This window comes from Myotis lucifugus, unplaced genomic scaffold, assembly GCF_000147115.1.
Source record: "Myotis lucifugus unplaced genomic scaffold, Myoluc2.0 scaffold_37, whole genome shotgun sequence".
In the NCBI taxonomy this organism is placed as follows: domain Eukaryota; kingdom Metazoa; phylum Chordata; class Mammalia; order Chiroptera; family Vespertilionidae; genus Myotis; species Myotis lucifugus.
This window is the reverse complement of record NW_005871085.1, coordinates 7,136,444-7,152,510: the sequence shown is the minus strand read 5'-3', so window position 1 is coordinate 7,152,510 and position 16,067 is coordinate 7,136,444. Positions and strand designations below refer to the sequence as shown.

The window sequence follows — 16,067 nt, the reverse complement described above, 5'->3', positions numbered from 1 at the left end:
TGGGATAGATAAAGAAATAAAACACTATCAATCAGGGTTTTAAGAGGAAATAGATGACACTCTCAAATTGGGTAATTTTAGAAAAGTTTAAGAAAGGGCTTATTTAATACAGGGACTAGGGATAGAATAATACTCCTGCACAAATAATGGTAGGGTATTATCTTTGTGCCTAAAGGAGCAGGGAAGAAAACAATTATTAGAATCTGGAGACAAAGACCTGTGGTAAGGGCAGCCTGACATGACTTGTGTTCCTTGGTTGAGAGGTCTAGCCAGCCCATTATGTAACTTCAGCGAGGAAGCTAGGGGAATATGCACCCTGCTGGGAGACCCAGTTGGCCAAAACATACCAGAATCCAGAGAACAAGGTAGTCCTTGATGTAACCCTTACAAATATTCCAAAGGTGTGGAGCAAAGTCGAGAAGGGAAAAGAGCAGATCTGGAGTGGCAAACAGAAGATATTCAACACAAATCCAGTTTCTTTCCTATAAGGAGGGAGGAGCTCACAGACAAATGGAGAAGGCAGTTACATTCACAAATGTAATAATACTATCAGTAATCTATTGCTGTGCAACAAACTATCCCAAAACATATGGTTTAAAGTAGTAATCATTGATTTGTTCATGAGTCTATAAATTGGCACTTTGGGCTGGGCTTAGCTGGTAGTTCTTCTGTTTATCTCACCTGGGCTCATTCAGTAGTTGCAGTCATCTGTTAGCTCAACTGGGAGTTGGTTGGTCTGGGGTCCAGTGGAGAGTTCATGTGTGATCTACATCAAGCATGTCAAACTCGCAGCCAGCGGCCTGCATGCCTCGTTTTAAACACCAGTTTGACCTGCTTGATCTACATGGTCTCAGCTTCCAGCAGGCCAGGCCAGGTTTCCTTACAAAGTGACTGCATTTCAGGAGGGTGACACTATTGTGATTGTCTATTTAATCTATCAGTCTTCCCCCCAATAGCCTGAGAGCTTCCCAAGAGCATGATTTATTTATTTTTATTTTATTTTATTCCCCCCCCCCCATTAAACCCCCATCCCCCCCCCCTCATGCTCTCATCCCCCTGTTGTCCATGTCCATTGGTTTGGCTTATATGCATGCATACAAGTCCTTTGGTTGATCTCTTCCCCTTGCCCACTCCCTCCCCTACTTTCCCTCTGGGGATTAATAGTCTGATCGCTGTTTCTCTGTCTTTGGATCTGTCCCTGTTCATCAGTCTATGTTGTTCTCTATATCCCACAAATGAGTGAAATCATGAGGTATTTGTCTTTCTCTGACTGGCTTATTTCACTTAGCATAATGCCAAGAGCATGATTTATTAATGATTTATTTCTTTGTTTCCATAGCTCAGGGCAAAGCCTGGCATGCAAAAGATATTAAGTGTGTATTTGTTGAGTGACATGGCTGGGGGTGGGGCTGTTGAATGGTCTACTTGTCCAAAGCCCATGGAGCCACAAGTGGAACTCTCTTCCTATATAATAAAAGGGTAATATATAAATCAAACAAACAGCGGAATGATTGGTCACTATGATGCGCACTGACCACCAGGGGCAGACGCTCAACACAGGAGCTGACCCCTGGTGGTCAGTGCACTCCCACAGTGGGAGCGTCGCTCAGCCACAAGCCCTGAGCCAGGTTCACTGCTGGCAAGCGCAGTGGCGGTGGCAGGAGCCTCTCCCAAGAATGTCCGACACCCCCCGAGGGCTCCTGTACTGTGAGAGGGTGCAGGCCAGGCTGAGGGACACCCCCCCCCCCCCCCAGTGCACAAATTTCGTGTACTGGGTCTATAGTTAAATATAAAGTTGACATTATAGAACACTTCTTCTACTTCACTGAGACCCTTCAGCCCTAGCTGGTTTGGCTCAGTGGATAGAGCGTCAGCCTGCGAACTGAAGGGTTCCTGGTTCGATTCTGGCCAAGGGCACATGCCTGGGTTGCGGGTTCAATCCCCAGTAGGGGGCGTGCAGGAGGCAGCCAATCAATGATTCTCTCTCATCATTAATGTTTCTATCTCTCCCTCTCCCTTCCTCTCTGAAATCATTAAAAATATATTTTAAAAAATATTGCCATGGTCCATCAAGCTCAAATTCAACCCACCACTTCCTCCTCAAAGATTTCCAGATTATTTCTTTTATCCTGTTTTAGAATTTCTGGAACTCTAATGGTTTTTGCCTAACTCCTTGGCATTTGCTTTCAAACTTTTTCTAACTGCGCTCTAGGAGTTTCATGGGTCAAACCTACTCTTCATCCCCAGTGAGTAAGTCCCTGAGAGCAGGGCTGCAACTTCTATCCTAAAGTGCTTGTCAGAGTGCTGAGCCCACAGTATGTTTTCAGTCAAAACTCCTTGAATGGACTACCCACTACTCACTCTGATCCTGAGAGGAATGGAAAAGGAACCATTCACATCCTCTTCATACATGAGAGTTTCCCAGGTCTCTGGAACAGAGCAAAGCACAGCGCTCTCTTGGGCTCTGGCCTGTGGCCTGGGCTTCAGTTGCCTCATGCTCTGGCTCTGAGCTAACTATGCATAGGCCAGGAAGAGCAGTGTTGCAGATGGCAGTGGAATGGCCTCCTCCTAACAAGAGGAGATATATGCAGGGCTTGAGCCATTTCTTGTGGGCACACAAGCCTTCAGACTTCTAGGGTTTGGGGAAAGAAAGGGGCAGGCATTCAAGAGCTCCTAGGTGGCAAATTTCACTTCAGTGTCATGAAAAACATGAGAGCAAGCTATCAGATAAGGTGCTGAGTTCTTTTCTCTGCTTAAAAAAACCCTTCCCGTCCTGGCTGGTGTGGCTCAGTTGGTTGGGGCATTATCCCGTGCACCAAAGGGTTGTGGTTCCATTCCCAGTCAGAGCACATACCCAGGTTGCTGTTTGATCCCCAGTCTGAGTGTGCACAGTGGGCAACCAATCGATGTTTTTCTCTCACATAGATGTTTCTCTCTCTCCCTCTCCCTCTCCCTTTCTCTCTCTCTAAAATCAATACAAAACATATCCTTGGGTGAGGATGAAAAAAATACCCTTTCCTCTGGCTCCCCCTTGCCTGGCAGGATAAAGCCAAAGCCCCTTAATATGGCAAAGGCTTCAGGACTTGACCTCTAGTCCTGAAGCTTCATCTCTCACTCTTCCCCATCTTGACTATAGTGTCCACCAAACTGAGCTACTTATTATGCTGTTCCTTCTGCCTTGAATGCTATTCCCTATCTTGTATGACAAACCTCTTTTCACTTGTCTGTGGGTATTTCAAGACTTAATTCAGGCATCACTTACTCCAAGAAGGCTTCCCTAAAGCTCTTGGCTAGGTTAGGGAACCTCCTATAGACACCATAGGCCTGAGCTCCTTGAAGACAGGAACTGGGACTTCATTTAGCTCATATCCTGGCAGAGCATCATTGTCAATCAACGTTGAAGGAACAAAAAAATGTGAATGTTTGAGAAGAGGCCGGAAAACCACCTGACAGGAGTGTTATAAAAGTGGATGGAAGGTTCTAATATTTCAAGTTTTAAGAGTCAACAGTTCCCTAGTTCTTGGTGAAGATTCAGACTTGGGCTCCCCTCCCTCTGGATACCACTCCCCAGCTATCCGCCTCCACCGAGGGCCCTCTGGGTGTTTGTTCTCAGGAAGGCGCGCGGACACACACACACACACACACACACACACACACACGCACAGGCTCTGAACATAACCGGGAAAGCAATTTAACAAGAAATAATTGCCGGTCGATGTGTGCTTGGGAACAGCAGTGAGCTCAGACTATTTCTGTCTGTGCGTCAGCCTACCCGCTTCCTTCCTCCTCGGCTGCCCTGGGGGAGGGGGGGCTCCTGCTGCACAGGGTGGGCAGTTTGTTTCCCACCCAAGATTCAGACAAGCCAACCCCAGTGAGAGCCAGCTCTGAGGGTTGATTGAATTCAAACAAGAGAAGCTGAGTCTGGGGAATGGATGGGGAAGAGCTTTATGGGCCTGGGATGTGTAGGTCAACAAAGACAGCACACAGTCTATTTCCCCCCTATACCCACCCCATCCACACAGGCTCCTGCTGGGGAAATTCTACCAGGTCTTCAAGGCCCTGCTCAGTGTGAGGTCTCCTCCTAATCTCCAGCTCTGAGTCCTTTTTGTTCTTCTTGGCCAGTCTTGGTGAAAGGGTGGTCAAAGACCAGCAGCGGCAATATCACCTGGAACTACTTAGAAATGCAAATTCTGGGGACTTTCTCCAGACCTACTGCACACTCTGAGGGGGGAGAGAGGAGGACCCAGCAATCTGTGTTTTCACAAGCCCTCCAGCTGATTCTGAAGTAGGCTCCAGAGAGCCATTGTTTTAGGCCACTGACAACCACTGGAGTTTTTAGATTTTACAGATTATCTTCCCCTATCAGACCTAAAGGCAAGGGCAACATTGGATTCTTCCTAACAACCCCCCAGATGGACCAGTATAAAAAGAGTTCTGAGAAAAATTGGATTTTACTGATGGGGATGCTAAGGAAAGCGGTCGGATCTGTCCTGTGAAAGATCACACAGAACATCAGAGACTAAACTTCCTGCAACGTGCAGTTCCTGGGCTATGCTAGGCTCTCTCACTGTTTTTGAACAGGTTGTACTCTGACCATAATGTCTTCTGACCTTGTCTTACCTGGAAACTCTGACTCATCTTTGATGATTCAGCTCAGACATCACATTGCTTTCTCAAGCTGCATGAAGGGCTGCCTTTGGGCCAACTGCCCTTTTGTGTGCCTACCTTGCCCTCCAGATGATCCCCTGAGGGCAGCTGCTGTGGCTGATGCCCTTTTGTTTCTGGTAACCTGCACAGGTCCTGGCACAGAAGATGCCACTGAATATACAAGAAGTAGACAAAAGTGCTGGGTTTAGAATGCTGAAAAAAAAGATACACACATGCACAGAAGACAACAAATAAAGCAAGACCAGAACTGAGGCCTCTTGGCTTCCAGCCTAGGGTACTTCTGTGGGTGACTCACCCGGCCTTGCCACCCCATCATGTGCCCTTGGCTGGCTCGAGCTCCATGTACAGATATCTAAGAGTGACCAATTCACTGTTGTCAAATCCAGCAGCAGGTTGTGTCACTGTGAGAAATGTCAAGAGCTGCTTTTAGTGGCTACTGAGTCTCACCAATACTTGCCTTGCACTTCAAGGCAAAGCCTAAAGCCACTGCTAAAGTTAAGATGAAGAAAACGGGGGGGGGGGGGTGCTCCTCTGTACCTGCTACATGGGATGCTGCTCTCTTCATGAATCACTTAATTAAGCCAATTAGACTTTCAAAATAAATTTTAAAAGAGAACAAATGAGAGAGAGGGGTAGCAGTCAGCATTCTGCCCTAAGATTTCTTTGCTATCAGCTTAATTTAAGAAAAAAAAAAAGCTTTCCATTTTCCAACTCTGTTCTAAGTACTTGGCACAAAAAAAGTAATTTAATCCTCCAAAATCCTATAAGGTAGGTACTACTATTATACCTACCTAGATGGATGAGCAGGGACAAGATTTGAACCAGGCATTGGCTCCAGAGTACCTGCTCTTACTGTTATATTGAAAAAACATCCATTTTTAATTTTAAAATATTTGTAGTACTTTCATGTTTATGAAGGGGGTTCATATCCATCATCTCTGAACACTTGCCCTAACCCAGCAAAGGAACCGAGGCTCAGGGAGACTAAGGGACTTCATCAAGAACACACAGGTCAGGAAGTGGCCAAGCCCACCTTGTGGAGCCTGTGTTTGGTCTGCTAACCATTCATTCCCTCACTTACTTGTTGATTCACTCACCTAAGGTATCTATAGATATAAAAGGCTAATATGCTAAGTGTTCCTCCACCCGGCCGAACGGTTGCTATGATGCACACAGACCACCAGGGGGCAGACGCTGAACGCAGGAGCTGCTGAACCGCAGTGACTTAGCAGCAGTGGTTTTCGGGTGACACACCCCAAAACCAGAGAGGCGGGAGCAGTGAGATTCCACCTTCGGCTGTGGGTTATGTTGTTGCTGGGGCACTGTCAGCCCCGAATCTGGTTTACTGCATGCTTGCATTTGTGTTCCACACCCTGTACAACAGCAACTTTGCAGAGCGCCCTCTCACACTCTGGGACCCCTTGGGGGATGTCAGAGAGCCAGTTTCAGCCCAATCCTCACAGGCCAGGTCGAGGGACCTCACCTGCCAGAGGGACCCCATTCACTCCACAGACCCCTTTTGAGCCACAGTGCCACCCGAGGCGTGGCCAGCCAGGGAGGGACTGAGGGAAGTTGGCTCCAGGGCATGTCCGGCCCGTCTTGCCCAGTCCCACCCCACTGGCCACCTTCTAATTAATTTCCTTTCAATGTGCACGAATCCATGCACCGGGTCACTAGTTGAATGATACTAAACATGGTTGGGCCCTACGTACTTTACATTCCCTCTTGTTCTATTCCTTGGCAAGGGGCTCACTCTAAGAGTGGGGCAGAGCTGCTGGAGAGGCAGGAGTCACTTGCCTCCGGTACCAGTCATCTTCCATGGTACCCTTAGTATACCTGCTCTGTGGCAGGAAGAACAAGTCAGGGTTCTGACTCTTCAGGTTAGGTGAGGGGCTCGTCTGAGCCTCCTCAGGCCCCAGGCTTCTCTTTTATTGCATGGAGTTGTTACTGATCATTTTACTTGGGATCCATGACTGAACTCCCTTTGGCTCATAGTGGGCCAGGCAGAGCAGAATAGCTGGGTCCACAGCAGGCCCTGGGTAGATTGACTGGAAAAAGCCTTCATTTATCTCGTTCGTCCCATTTTGATCAAGTCCCTTTGATCATCCCTACCCCCACCTTTCACTGAAAAGAGACTCCAGAAGAGGATGGTGTAGAGAAGTTTATTGGATGTCTATGGGTCTGGTCCGTGTGCGATTAGATTGGGGACAAGGGCCTCCTCAGGGCTGCCTGGAATGTCACTGGTAGTCACTGTGGCCATGAAGCAGTACTGGAAGAGGTGTTTGGGGTCCATCGCCTGCTCCTCATTGCAGTCCAGCCGTGAGTTCAGGAAGGGGTGACTCTGCCTTAGAGAATTCACTCCTGGTATCTCCACCAACTTGCCTGTATTCCCATCTTGGCAGTCAGGGGACATTTCCTCGGGTTCTGGAAAACAGCAAGCTGAGGGCATAGGGTTTCCTCCTGCATCCCATTCCTCCCATCAGGCTCACACACCCTGGCTAACTTCCCTGAGTGCTTATCTTGGGCAGGTAGGACTGTGCTCAGAATCTTAACACTCATTTAACAAATATTTATTAGTTTATTAGCAATATACCATGCCTTGCACTAGGAGCTGTCAGTGTTCCTAATGAACTTAAAGTTTAGTGGGGGAGACAGACTAAACAATTGTTAGGAGATATGAAGACTTGATCTTCAACATAAACCCATGAGGTAGGTACTATTAAAAAACTAATTTTATAGATAAGGATACAAGCTTATTTCACAACCAGTAGGCAGAGAAGTGCTGGAAAATGTAAAAACATACATTATTTTAATAGATTCCATGACTTTCTTTATTATTGCTTTATCCTCTCCTCCTCTTATATCTGAATTTGAAAGGAGGCTCACTTGGCTTTATTATTCTCCACTTCCCTGACTTATTCTGCTGCAATATTCTTGGTTCTGCCCCCACCACACCTTAAAACATTTGTCTCTAAATCCATGGTCATTTATAAGTCCTTATCTCGCTAGGCTTATCAGCATTTGACACAATTGGGCATTCCTGCCTAAAAAATGTATCAAGTGTTCAGCCAGAAATGTGAGTCATCTCTTAGACCTTCTCCTCCAATCCCTTCACAAAGCCAAGCAGTTCACCAGGTCCTGCTGATTCCCCCAAATCACTGTCTGCCATATTCATCCATTTCTCTCCATCCTCAAAGCTACCACCTTTGGTAAGGCATTCAACTTCTGCCCAGAGCACTGGAACAGCCTCTAGTCAGGCCCCCTCCAGGCTATCCTCTGGGCTGTAGCCAGAGAGATCTTTCTAAGGTCAAGTGAGTCCAGGGACTATTCTTTTTCAAAAGTCTTCAAATGTCTTACCATTGACTGTGATATTTCAAAGCTCTTCACCACTGGTCCCATCTCTTCTCTTCAGCTTCATTACTAACCACTCTTCCCTCATTAACTCTATGCTTTGCCACACCAAAATTTTCATTGTTCCCTAAATGGGTCCATTCCTTCACATCTCTGGGTCTTTGTGATGTTTCTTCTAGAATGACATTTTATACCTTCTCTTTCTAGAAAACTCATATACTATAAGACCCATTGATGGAGGATATCTAGGGAAAAAAATGGTGCCTTTGAAAACAAGGGAAGAGTGAATTTCAAGAAGGATGTACTGGATATTGGAGTTGGCTACCCAAATCCATTTTTCCCCTTCCCTACCTGGTAATAGCAATTATAGTAGGGTGGGATTGGCTTCATCTCAGTGACAGGAGTGGGACCCGATTGATCTGAAGCAATCAAGTAATTCCATTTCTTTGCCATGTGGATGGGAAATCAAGTCATAGCATTTCCCTGGGCACAGTGATTGATTTAGGGGTGGGCACATGACCTAAGGTGATCTAATCAGAATAGAGCTCAGGCCTTTATATTTACCCCCGACTAAAGGAAAATAATAGCCCCCTCTTTCTCCTCCCGGTGCATAGAAGGGAACAAAAAGCATGTAGTCTCAGGGAATGCTGGCAGTCAACTTAGTGCCATGAGAAAAGTCAGTCTGAGGAGAAAGCCAACATAAATAGAGGGCAGAATCTCAGAGGATGTAGTCACAAGCCTGAGGACATTGTGAACTTCTATTCAAACCATGCCTAAAGCCCACCCTTACTTTTGGACTAATCACCTACAGAGTGAATAAATTTCCTTTTGAATTTTTTTTTAATTTTTTCTTTTTAAACTATTTAAGACTCACAAGAAGTTACTAAAATAGTACAGTTCCATATATCTTTCACCTAGCTTTCCCCATTGATAATCCTATATAATAAAAGCCTAATATGCTAAGTGTCTGGCCCAGTTGGCAATTCAACCAATCAAAGCGTAATATGCTAATGATATGCTATGCTCGCTATGATGTGCACTGACCACCAGGGGGCAGGCAGTCGACCAGCCAGCCATTTGGTCACTTAGGCTTTTATATATAGAGATTAACTAAGCTATTATTGGTCCTATTCAATTATAACAGTTTTTATATATACTTTTTTTGGTGTTTAGTACTATAAAAGTTTATCACATATGTAGCTTTTTATAATGACTGCCACAATCAGGATAAAGAATTGTTCTATCACCACAAAGAAACTTCTTCATGCTACTCCTTTATATAGTCATACCTTCCTCCTAAACCTAATTCCTGGTAACCACTGATCCATTCTCCATTTTTATAATTTCATAATTTCAGAAGTGTTATATAAGTGGAATTATACAGTATATAACTTTTTGAGATTGGCTTCTTTTACTTTGCATAATACCCTTGAGATCCACTCAAAATATTGTGTGTATGGATAGTTCATTTCATTTCATAGCTACATATATTTCATTGTATGGTTGTACTATTTGCCCATTGAAGAACATTTGGGTTGTTTCCAGTTTTTATCTATTAAATATAAAGCTGCTATGAACATTCATGTATAGCTTTTGTATAGACATACATTTTTATTTTATAGGATAAATACCTAGCTGCATGATTGCTATTTTATATGGTAGAGTGGGCTGAACGGTGGTCCCCAAAGACATCAGGTCCTAATCTCTAGACTCTGTAAATGTTGCCATATATGGTAAAGTTTTTGCAGATGTAATTAAATTGAAAAATTTGAGGAGATTACCCTGAATTATCTAGGTGGGCCCAAAGTGTCATCACAAGTGCCCTTATATGGGAAAGGCAGAAGGAGATAGACACACACAGATAGTGATAGGAAGACAGAGACAGAGATTAGAGTGATGCAGCTACAAGCAAAGGAATGCTGGCAGTCACCAGACAAAGAGGCAAGGGACAGATTTCCCCCTAGAGACTTTAATTTTGGTCCAGCAAAATTAATTTTGAGCTTCTGGCCCCTAGAATTGTGAGAGAATAACTTTCTATTATGTTAAGCCACCAAGTTTATGGTAATTTGTTACACTGGCCATAGGAAATTAATAAATATAATAGATGTATGGTTAACTTTATGAAAACACCAAACTGTCTTCCAAAAGTTGCTTCACCCCTTACTCGGTATTGCCAGTGTTTTTACTTTAGTATTCTGATAGCTTTATGCTCATTAGTATTCTGTAGCTTTATATTCATTTCCTTACCAGCTCATGAAGGTGAAATATTTTTTCATGTGCTTATTTGCTATCTGTGAAGTAACTGTTAAAGTCTTTTGCACATTTCTTAATGGTATTGTTTGTTTTCTTAGTGTTACGTTTTGGGGGTTCTTTATGTATTCTGGATAAAAGTCCTTTGTTGGCATATTATTCCCCAGTAAAGGGCAAAAGTCCCCAGCTCTTCAGCTGATACTTACATCAATTGTTTCCTAGACCAAGCTGCCTCTGATCACCTTCTGATTGGTCGAAGTCCGTCTTAAATTATGGGGCTCTGAGCAGGAGAGCAGTTACTATAAGAATCATGTTTGGCTGAAATGCAGTGGTACAACAATCTTATCTGATCAAACTTGGAGGTGGGTATTATTATTCCATGTTATAGAAAAATAACTGAGGCCCAGGTAGAAAAAGTCAATATTGAAACAGCTATTGGGTATTGCATCCAGGATTCATTTTCCATTCAGTTTGATTCCAAAGCTTCGACTCTTACCATAGAGCAAGTTTAGCATTAGTATAAATTTTGAACTAGGCTAGTCCTTGGGATACACAGGCATTTAAGACATAGTTCCTATCTTTGAGATATCAACAAACACTGGGGAGACTAACATGTAAAATCTAAGTGCCTAATAATAATAAAAATGAGAGCTACTAATTGTTAAAAGCCTACCATGTGTCAGAGACTAATGGAGCTCCTATGTTAGCATCACCTCTAGTTTTCACAACTTTCTTAGTAGGTATTACTGTATACATTTTACAGAGTAAATTGAGGCCCAGAGAGAAGTGACTTACCTAAGGCCACACAATGAGAGTGACAGAGCCAGGCTCTCTGATGCCCTAGGCCAGGCTTGTGCCTTCCCACCATTATCCAAGGACCTCTGTGGCCAGTTCTCCCAGTGCCTGGGGCTCTCAATCTTGAATTGGGGACTAGCCTGTGGTGACCAGCCAGGAGAGGAATTCTTAGATTTTCTCCCTCCTTGCAGATGATTTAAAACTGACTCAGGTCCTTACTGCCCTGAAGGTAGATGATTATGATTGTGGCCAAGAGAAAGAGGATGTAAATTCCTTAAATCCCAGCAGAGAACTCTCCTTTCCCCTCCTCCCCTTTTATGTCTGTAGGTGCTCAGAGGGTCTGGGTTCACAGACATCTATCTTTTTTTTTTTTTAATATATTTTATTGATTTCCTACAGAGAGGAAGGGAGAGGGATAGAGAGTTAGAAACATCGATGAGAGAGAAACATCGATCAGCTGCCTCCTGCACACTCCTCACTGGGTATGTGCCCACAACCAAGGTACATGCCCTTGACCGGAATTGAACCTGGGACCCTTGAGTCCGCAGGCCGATGCTCTATCCACGGGGCCAGACAGGTCAGGGCCAGACATCTATCTTAAGGCAAGAAAAAGAGGAGGGCCCTAATCCTTCAATGTTCTTTTGATTTACAGGTGACTCTTGTTACCAACATCTCATCTTTTGACCCAATCTCATTCATTTAACAGGATGTTTCATTCACTTGAATTAGCAGATACTCATATAATATTGTAAAGTGAAAACAACACATTGCAAAACATTATATATATATAAAATGTGCATTTATATCTGATATAATGCAAACAGTTATTGCACACCAAAAGGTAATACACTCTGTGTGACCTGACTTTATTTCATTTTTGCCTATCTGCATCTTCTCATTTTCCAATCAATGAATATATATGTGTATGTGTAAGTATTACTTGTGTCACAAAAAAATATTAAAATAAACAGAATAAAAGAACTTGTCAAGTAAAAAAAATACTGACTCATCACTGAGGCTTGTTTGGGTCACAGATACCAAATGTCACAGGTACCAAATGTGGTTAATTAAAAAGCAATGGGCTTGCCCTGGCCTGGTGGTTTAGTTTGTTGGAGCATCGTCCTATACACCAAAAAGGTTTTGGGTTTGATCCCCTGTCAGGGCATGTACAGGAAGCAACCGATCTGTTTCTCTCTCTCCCTTCCTCTCTCTAAAAATCAATAAAAACATATCCTCAGGTGAGGATTTTTTTTTTTTTTAAAAGGCAGTAGTGGGTTCTGAGGTGGTAAATACACAATACAATATACAGATGATGTGCTGTATAGAATTGCACACCTGAAACCTATATATTTTTGTTACTCAATGTCACCTCAGTAAATTTTTTTTAAGCAGTTGGCCCTGGGGAAACTGAATCCGCTCTGGAAGGTGAGGGGCTGCTGCTGGGAAAGATCCTTGGAGGCAAAGGCTTAGCCAACTGGCTGGTGACCTTGGACACATGACTGTCCCTTTCAGGGCCTCAGGGCCTCACCTATACAGTGAAAGCATCAGACTTGATTTCTAGGAGGCCTTTGAGTCAATGAGAATGGCTGACTAATGAGCTGCTCACCAACACCTTTCAGAGAAGGAAGAGACCTGAACTCTTGTCTTCCATTTTTACCTTCACTGTTTTTTTTTTGGTCTCATTAAATGTACCATAGTTGGAACATAAACTCCATATATACCTCACTCACCTCATCTGCAAAATAGGGTTGATAATAACCACCTGGCAGAGTAGTTAAGCAGGTTACATGGGATAATATGTTTAAAGTCCTTAGCATAGTATCTGGCACAACCGTAGGAACTCAGTCACCCTTCGGATGGAGCTAGTTACAAAGTTCTAGAGTAAGAAAGATATGGGTTTTTTTGCATTCCAAGTTTGGGGGATAGTATGGAGGTGGGGTGATGGGACAGTACAGAACACCTGGGAGGCAGAAGGAGCCTGTTTCCAGACTCGGGTCCATTTCCACTCTGTTCTTGCCAGGGCACTCCCCATCTCTGTCTCTACCCTCAGCGATCAGGACCTGAGGTACAGTGTAACGACCATAGGCTTTAGAGTCTGGGAGATCAGGATTGACGTCCCAGCAACACATGCTCACTACTGTGTAGATTTGGCCAATTTACTTCCCATGGCTGAGCTTGATGTAAAATGGGCTAATGATCTGTTTACATGTCCTACTGGAGAGGGAGACAGCAAACAGAAATGAAACTCCACATAAAGGGTAAAGCTCTGGCGAATGTAAGATAATGGGCCTATAAACTGATTCAGCTGCTGGGAAGGAGGGGCCAGTACTTAACGAAGAAGAAAGAGAGGAACTAAGAGCTGCAGTTGGGCAAAAGACAGAGAGCTTAAAAGCCATCATTTAGCAAAAGGTCAGGAAATGCATTTTCTATCTTAAAAATAAGTAACAAAAAGCAAGAACATATATCTCAAACCCTGGCAATTGAATAATCCAGCTGGTGGCTGAGCAGTAAAAAGTAGGAGGGTGTTTTTCACCAACAGGGCCAAGAGGTAAACTGTATTCCCTTTGATTCAGAAAGGTTCAGTGTAGGGGAGGATATAGTAAGGAGTAATGAGGGGATCAGGACACAAGCAGGAGCACTTCATAGACCTGGCCCGGTGAGGTAAAAAGAGTAGGAATTTGGAGGCAGAAAAACACATATATTTGAATTTCAGATCCACAGTTTACAAACTGTGACCCCTTCGGTAAGTCATCTCACCTTTCTTAGACCTGGTTTTCACACCTGTAAAATAGATGATAATAACACCTCACTCGTGCAGTTGGGAAAATTGGATGAGATAATGCATGTACAGTTTCAAACAGTGACTGGCACATAGTAGGGACTTTCATTTTGCAGCACAGGAATAAGGAGAGGAAGGAGACTGGAGGTAGAGTTGGCTCTGTCACTTACTCACTAGGTAGCCTGGGCCTCAGTTTCCTCATCTGTAAAATGGGTGGTAATAAGATCTATACTCTGCCCAGTTATTGTGAAGAACTAATGAGATGCTCTATTTAGTTCTCTCCTTCTAACTGTGGACTCATATTTCATTATTCCTCTACTGGTAGACATTTAGTTTGTTTCTAATATGATTAACGATCATGTCATCCATCTTTACTATCCTCTTCTAGTATAACTATTTCTTCTAAGATAATTAGAAGGGGAATTACTGAGTTATAGGATATATTCATTTTCAATATAAATAGATACTGCCAAATTACCCTTCAAAGTGGTGGTACCAATTTATACTCCTACCAGCACTATATGACAGTATCCATTCCCTCCATCCAGCCTCCTCAGTATTAATATGATCCATTTTTGTACTTACCAATGTAATTGAAAAAAGCTAGGTTCCTGTGAGTCTCTGGTCACAACAATTTTGTCAACTGGTCAATACATAACTTTGTTTTGTGTGTTCCTGTTTAAAGACATCTTCTTTAATATATATTATTAATTTATCAAGATTTAATTGATGGCCAAAAGCACCATAACTCCTGCCTGAACGAAGTTTACTCAACACATATATTTTCTCCACAAGGCACATGACAGTCTTTTTTCATGCTCAGGAACGCTAGACAGCACTTCAGCACTATGTTTGGGGGGCATTTTCAACAGTGAAACCACCATTAAAAGTCATAAAAATGCAAAAACATGTCACTCAGTATATCATGAAAAGGACACTTGTTTACAGTATGAGAGCTGAGAAGCTAGAGCATGGCCTTGTTCCACGTCAGCTGGGAATGTGTATGATGGGGCAACTCAAATTTTTTGCTGCTCTGGGCATGTCCACATTTGCAAACCTTGAAAACTTAAGCTTACAGACTACAGGTAAGCTTGAAAAGACCTTGAAAACACTGCAAGTATTGATTTTGAGGTTACATATAAATTTCAGCAAATAGGCAACTTCACAAATATTAAATCTGCAAATAATGATTGCCTGGCACGTATTTACTTCTATTTATATCTTTGCAGTCTATCACTTGTTTTTTAAGTTTATACTATCTTATGCATTATTTTTATTTGATGTCTGTTTGCATTTTATGTAGGCAAATTGCCCATGTCAGGGCACATATAAGAATCAACCAATGGCTCCAGCTGTATTTGGCTCAGTGGATAGAGCGTTGGCCTGCAGACTGAAGGGTCCCCGGTTCAATTCTGGTCAAGGGCACATGCCTGGGTTGCGGGCTTGATCCCCAGTAGGGGGTGTGCAGGAAGCAGCTGATCAATGATTCTCTCCCATCATCTCTCTCCCTCTCTCTTCCTCTCTGAAATCAATAAAAATATATATTTTTTAAAAAGAATCAACCAATGAATGCATAGTAAGTGGAACAACAAATCTCGCTCTCTCTTTCTCTCTCTCTAAAAATCAATAAATAAGAGTGAGCACCAAAGCCCCATCGAAGCAAGTCTAGCCCCAGAGGGGTGTCTCCAGCACAGAAGTTCTCCCACCGCAGACACAGCTGATTCTCACAGCCAATTGGCCTGGAGGTCAATTCCTCACAGTGATAACTACAACAATCAAGGCTTAACCACAACAAGACTGTGCACAAAGCCCACAAGGGGGTGCACCAAGAGTGTCTACCTCAGGTAATTGGGACACTTAGCACAGAAAGGCACTCTATCGACATAGCGAAGCATAAAAAATGCCTAGACAAAGAAACAGGACACAAACGACAGAATTGGAGGAAAGCAAACTGTTGGATATAGAGTTCAAAACCACACTTTTAAGGCCTTTAAAGAACTGTTTAGAAGCCGCCGATAAATTGAGTAAGGCCCTCGAAAAGACTGGTGAGACCGCCGATAAATGTAGTGAGATCCTCGAAAAGACTGGTAAGACCGCCGATAAATGTAGTGAGATCCTCAGGAAATCTAATGAGACCCTCGATGTTGTGATAAAGGACCAACTAGAATTAAGCATACACTGACTGAAATAAAGAATATTATACAGACTCCCAACAGCAGACCAG

The 16,067-nt window shown here is 43.4% G+C and overlaps 1 protein-coding gene across 2 annotated transcripts in view; it reads right to left on the bottom strand.

The window, feature by feature from the left end:
• Positions 1 to 6,814: 6,814 nt before the first annotated feature.
• The window catches only part of SHISAL2A (shisa like 2A), an 18,841-nt gene continuing 9,588 nt past the window's right edge, over positions 6,815 to 16,067 (bottom strand). The window contains exon 3 of one of the 2 annotated variants that reach the window (XM_014454609.2): positions 6,815 to 7,107. In XM_014454609.2, the coding sequence (XP_014310095.1) occupies positions 6,842 to 7,107 (266 nt within the window). In that variant the 3' untranslated portion in view covers positions 6,815 to 6,841. The remainder of the gene's footprint in view (positions 7,108 to 16,067) is intronic. The other variant, XM_006087327.3, reaches the window with a different exon arrangement.